Below are 6,635 nucleotides of genomic sequence, written 5' to 3'. Positions count from 1 at the left end.
AATTACTCTATTGTTCGTTCCAAAATTGACTTGAAAGGCACACAACTCAATTTGTTTGATCTGCCGAAAACAAGGATGTTTTCGGTAAGCATAGAACAGAGGACTCTTTCTTCGTCGGTAGCTGTAGAGCATTATCATTTCAAGAACCAATTATTTCCTTCAAGTCCTCATAAATGTATGTACAACACGAACGCCATTATCTACCTTTTGAATCGACTGCATCCGCTGGCACTTATTTTCTCTTCATCTGTAACAATATGCAGTCCAGAAGCAGGAAACAGAAGATGTCTCTGAATCTCGGGGAGATCAAGAAGAGGAGAAGCATTTCAGGGATCAGCAGAAGCAGGTATGGCGTGTCTGCAGAGAGGACACACATGGCTGCTCTCCAACCATCGAGTGAGACAGCCGCCATGGAAGGCGTGCTTGCATGGCATCCGCGTCACCTCCACGCCCTCGTCGAACTCCTCGAAGCAGATGATGCAACTCTCCTCTCTGACATCTCCTCCACGCTCGTACTTCACCACCGCCAGCTCCTTCACCGCGTCCGTCGACGCCGGAATGCCGACGAAATCCCCGTCCTCGCCGACGCCTTCGACGTCCAAAGAGGGTTCCTCATCGCTCGGGAAGTCGGACAAAAATACGTCAACGATCATCTCGATCCCGTTGCCCGAGTTGAAAGCCGTCTCGACTGGATCATTGCAGAAGGCAACGAGTTGCCTCTCCAACCGCCCGGCGAAGCAGATGTCATAACCATAGGCGCCGGTGCGTGAGAGAACGGTGGAGATCGCCTGGCGGCGAGATGCTTGGTCGAGGAAGTTGCAGAGAGTGAACGCAAAGGTGTAGTAGGCACGGGGCGGTTTCTCCACGAATCGATCTTCAAGATATTGCATCACGCTGTGGCCGAGGTTGATCACCACCGGAGACGATAACGGCTGCGACGCCGAAGTCCCCTCCGTTTGATAGGCCCTGAAAACCCAATCGGCATGGCCATCATCAGGAGGAGTCTCCATCGTCGCCCTCGCCTTCTTGTCGCACTTCAACTTTGTGAACTCGGATTAATTCCTACCATGGAGCGGAGCGGCTTTATATATAGAGAGATTCTGATCTCCGAATCGTAGACGGGATCGAATTCATCGAGTACAAATCGTATCTAGAATCGGATACGAAGTTTCCATTGCCACAGAAGTTTGCGGCTTTGGATTCCGAATGCCGTTCCGTTCGACACGTGTTGAAATCCTGCGGAAGAAAGAACTTGCAACGTTCTTGATGGATTATTAGTGAAGATTTAATTGGGAATTGAAAGGTTTTATGACGTCATCTCTAAGAAGTCAAATATTTCCTGCTCCGCGTTGACGACAGCCATTACACCAAATTAATTCCTCCCTAAAACCAATCAAGCATTGACATCCAAAATATAGCTCGATAGAAAAATATATAATTAATTTTTTATTTTAAATATTTTATTATATAGTTCAATAGTAAAATATATATTTAATTTTTAATTTTAATTATTTTATTTAAAATATATGTGTGATTTTGTTTAAAAATATATTTTATTATATATTATTATAATTTTTTTTGATGAATAGTTTAAGTACTTGATTCATAAGTGTAATGAATATAATTGGATAAACCAAATGACAACTAATTATTCATATAAATCTTCTCTTTTCTTAGAGTCTTTCATTCGTCTCTAGGCCTTATATGAATTTGATGATATATGTTATGAAGATTAATCTTTGAGAATATCTTGGATCATTCTAGTTGATCCAATATATCTTCTAGTCAAGGTATGAGAAAGTGATACCTGACTATGATTTTATTGATGACTCTACTATCTATGCACATCCTATAGCTTCCATCTTAGGTATCAATAATCGGGACTTCACATAGGCTCATACTTTCTCAAATATGCCCATTTCACATTAACTCTTCAACTTCTCTCTTAATATCTCACTTTCTTTTGGGTTTATCCGGTAGTGAGGTAAATTCAGTAGATTTGCTCTTCGACTCCAATGAATTTGGTATTGAATATTTCTCATGGGTTGAGGTCATTTGGTAATTCTGTAGAGGTTATCTTTTTTAATTCTTTCAATATCAATCTTAGTTTTCTTAGAATCTTTACTTCATATGACTTTTCTCCCTTCACAATAAGAGCATAGCATACTCTTTTTTCTTTAGAACTGATAATGAATTCCTACTTTCACTTCACTTTAGAAGTGTTAGATTTGTCTCACTTTTTGTTAGTTGGTTGAATGATAATTTTCTTCTCATTTCACTATAATCTTTTCTTCTAAGGTGGATTACATTCATATGCCATGGCCTTCCAAATTGCACATGACATGCATTCATATCAACTACCTCATATATAACTTTCTCTTTATGGCTGCCCGATTGTGAGAGGAACTTAATAGATCTCATTTATAGTGACAGTTGGGCCTTCTTTAATCTATCATAACTAGTATAGCATTGGATGAGCTTTTGTCTATAATTTTAAGTGCCTCACTAATGATTTAGAAATGATGTTGTCAGAGCATTCATTGTATATGATCAATGCATAGACTTTGTTATTAACACTACATCGAGAATAAAAGATTTTATTGTATTGAGATAGATCTTCTTGCCTTAGGGTGAGTAATAATCTTTTTACATCACATTTTCTCATTTTTCCTTTGCTATTTTAGATTGTCAATATCATTAATCATATAAGCTTGAGCATCTTATTCTTTATTAAAGTCATCTTTGTTATATGCAAGGTTGATAGTCTTACAAGCACGACACTCATAGGAATGATGACCAGGATCCTCACATTTAAAATATTTTTCAACCAAGGATCGAGCATATGGATTATTTGTGATAATTAAGATATGTTTAGCTTGTCTTATTATTACTTCAGTACTTGTGTCTTAATTTATAAGTTATATTGACTCAATCATAACTTGCTTTTCTTTGTTAAAGTATGCGTCAGAGTACAAAATTATCGAATAGTAATTGGAGGTTAAGTCAATAATATTTTAATATTTAATATTATATTATAAGCTTCATCTACTATCTATGTTGGAGTTTAAAGCATTCTATTTGTTATTACAAATTTTAGTCTATTAGGGTACATTGTTGTCAGCTAGTCTTTTGATTTTGATAAGTTACATCTGGTTGAAAGGTATAAGAAACTCATTAATATACTCGGTTATGGATCGAGTATCTTAGATGCAGCTTTACTATTATTGAAATAATAATTGTTCATAATCTAGCAAAGGAATCTTTCTTTTAAAAGTTACCTTATCTTCTGTCATATCTATATTTGTGTCTTTTCTTATTTTCTTTTGTTATTATGTAATATATTTTACTATGTTGTTGTATCTCCTTTTAACTTATATACAATAAGCTTAACTTATTTATGATTAGGGACATCTCTCACCTTGAATAAGTTCTCTACTTCATAATAATTCTAGTAAAAAAATACTTCAATATTGAGGTGACTATTAAACGAGGAGGTCTACTTTGAGATGGTAATCCTCAAATAGTCTATTTTATCTAGGTGGTACTTAATGTCTTATGTTATCTTTCAATGTCATATTTTGAATCATCATTATATACTGTTTGTTGTCATGGGTGGATAATACTATGTCGATTAGAGTGTTATGAATCTCTCGGAGTTCTTAAGTCGTTCTTACTTCTTGTGCTTCTAACACCACCCATAGGGCTGACACTTTCCAATCATTATTGTTATGGTTGTTGTCATTGCCTCAATCACAAAAGCTATTATTATCAAAATTGCCATTGCTATTATCAATAACACCATCGTCATCGCTACCATTATCATCACTATACCTCATCTTGATGGGTTATAAAGTTGTACTTAGCAAATTAAATTTCTGATACACAAGAACTACTATAAGTGACAAGTATAGAGCATACTTCTTAATTTCTTTACTATAAACATATTATGCTAACACCAAGAGCAGACTCTGGTATCAACTAACACATAATAAAAATAAAATCAAGAAAATATAACTAGAAATTATTCCATCAAACTAACCTTATAAAAGGTGAAGAGAGGAATCAACTCCTCCTATTAGAGAAGATTCTTATAATTTTTGAAAGATATTATTTTTCATGGTTCCATAGACTTAAATGGGGTTTTTATCTATACTAGTTATAGGCCATGAAAACTAATTAACTAACAATACGAGATAATTAAAAGAAATACAAAAATAAAAATGATAAGTGGGCAATTTTAGACTCTTTGAAATTAGTCTTTCCATGATATCCTTATGGATCTTGTTACCTGCTTATAGATCACCATAAGATCTCTGCAATCATAAATTATACTCCTCAAGTACTTTTATATTTTGAAAGATTTGAGGTTCCAAAGTAGGCTCCTTGATAAGTTTATTTAGCTTCTTTTTTTTGTATTGACTTAGTCAATACTTTTATAGAAGTTTCTTATTCTTATTCCACATTATTTCGCCTCCTTCCCCACTTCTTCTCTCATTTCTCGTAACCTACAATCTCCTCTGTTCCCCCTCCTTCCCTATTGCCTTCACCCTTCACCCTTTGCCCTTCCATTTTCTCCCCCCTTCTCTCTCCTTTCTCCTCTCATGGATGGCAAGCGATAATGGTGAGTAGACATGACGAAAGTGATAGAGATAGTGAAGGAGAGTAGTGGAGGAAGGGGCAGGTTCAATATTTTTGAAACTAGGGGTGTGATTTGGGAAAAACTAAAATAAGGATAACTATTGAAAAAAAATCTAAAATATGAGTAATTTATAGAAAAATTACCCAAGATATATATGGTAGATTTGAAATCTTATTAAAAGTATTTAAAATCAAGATTGTAACTTAAAAATAAAATATATATTAATCTTATTGGTCAATTTTTGGTCAAGTTATAACTATGCTATTGATGAGGTGTTGCAATAAAATAAAGTGCCAAGATAAAATCCCCTTATAGTGGTTTTTTTATATATTTTCTCATATCTTTCATATATTTTCTTAATTATTTAAGAAAGTTCATCTTAATAAAATCAAAATATTGGGAATAATTGATCCATGGAATATTGACCATCTCTTTGAGGTCGACATGTGGTTGTCATGTGCCTATAAATAATAATATTAAATTTAAAATTTTATTAATAAAATCAATTGATGAGTTTATGGAACTAATCTTACGATAATATAAGTGATATAGGTGCATTTCAATTAAAGATGTAGATCGCCAAAGGATTAAATATTATACTTGAAGATTAAAAGTAGTGCCAAGGGCTCAAATGATATGATAAAGGTTCTTGATTTTATGTCAAAGAATTAAAAATCATATCGGATGTCGAATGTGCAAGCATAAAAATCATAATATGTTATTATTAAGCAGAAGAGATTTAATATAAAAATCTAAAATCAAATAATAATATATCTAAATATTATAATATGTACCTTTGATGTTGCTAAGAAATCATTTATTTGATCAATAAGCACACTGTTATCGGATCTTAGTGATGTCGATCTACAAGGAGAACTAAACTCGCATTCTCCTCTATTCCATCCTATTCTTTATTGGACTACTATAATTGATTGATTTATGGATATAAAATATATGAGAGAAGATATGTAATATTTCATTGATTAGTTTACATGACTAAAGGGAGATGAGAGAAGATCTATAATCTTTCAATAATGTCACATATTTACACATTCGCATACCCGCATATTTGTGTTTTTGTGTATTCAATTATTGTACGTTTTGTTGTGTGTGTTGAGTCTCTAAAAGATCCTACCTATTTATAAACGAGAGTAGATGGTCTATGATGAGTAATGATAAGTAATTATGTGAGTTCCTTCCATAAGTTCATCTCCTAAGAAAGCCTATTATAATTAGACTTTTTTTTTTCTATTAGCCAATAATCGTCAACGGAATCCTACCATAATTGATTTCATCAGATTTAACATTATTATTTATGATCATATGACCATAATTAATAATATTAAATCTTAAATTTTATTAATAAAATCAATTGATGAGTTTATAAAACTAATCTTATGATAATATAAGTGATATAGGTACATTTTGACTAAAGGTTCGGATCGTTAAAGGATTATATATTATACTGGAAGATCAAAAGTAGTGTTAATGGCTCAAAAGATGTGATAAAATTTCTTGATGTTATGTCAAAAGATCGAATATCATGTCAAATATCGAGAGAAGAAAAATTGAGATGTCAAAAGATACGATGATGTAATGAAAGATCAGATGTCAAATATCGAAGAATGATAAATTGAGATATCAAAAGATACGATAATATAATAGAGGATTAGACAACATGCAAGCCAAAAGAATGCTAATGTGTTGAAAGAATGAATGACTTTCCGAAAGACAGTGATGCATTACAAAATAATTATTATTTTGAAGTCTTTCTTGAAGTCAAATTGGGTTTTAATTATGTTAAATTTGAGCTATGACAAGTTAAAAGGATGAATTAGGTCAAATTGGTTTGAAGTTGAGCGCCATTATATGGTCTCGTGGTATTATTAATAACTGCTCGTGTGATAAGTCATTCAGTCAGCCACTACTAAGATGCTTGTCTCCTATGAGGCTTAAAGGGTATTTGTTGATACAAAGGGGAGAGAATACATCAGTG

At 33.3% G+C, this 6,635-nt stretch overlaps 1 protein-coding gene across 1 annotated transcript; it reads right to left on the bottom strand.

The window, feature by feature from the left end:
• Window positions 1-306: 306 nt before the first annotated feature.
• LOC135613803 (RING-H2 finger protein ATL68-like) lies at window positions 307-1,039 on the bottom strand. The gene has a single exon (XM_065110836.1). The coding sequence runs from the start codon at window positions 1,008-1,010 to the stop codon at window positions 327-329; it is 684 nt and encodes a 227-aa protein (XP_064966908.1). The 5' UTR covers window positions 1,011-1,039; the 3' UTR covers window positions 307-326.
• Between the last annotated feature and the right edge of the window lie 5,596 nt (window positions 1,040-6,635).

This window comes from Musa acuminata, chromosome BXJ2-6, assembly GCF_036884655.1.
Source record: "Musa acuminata AAA Group cultivar baxijiao chromosome BXJ2-6, Cavendish_Baxijiao_AAA, whole genome shotgun sequence".
Classification (NCBI taxonomy): Eukaryota; Viridiplantae; Streptophyta; class Magnoliopsida; order Zingiberales; family Musaceae; genus Musa; species Musa acuminata.
The sequence above is the reverse complement of the archived record's forward strand: the minus strand, read 5'-3'. Positions and strand labels throughout refer to the sequence as shown.

Coding starts and splice junctions, on each gene's coding strand:
- LOC135613803 (XM_065110836.1), bottom strand. CDS start 1,010: ATGGAGACTCCTCCTGATGATGGCCATGCCGATTGGGTTTTCAGGGCC.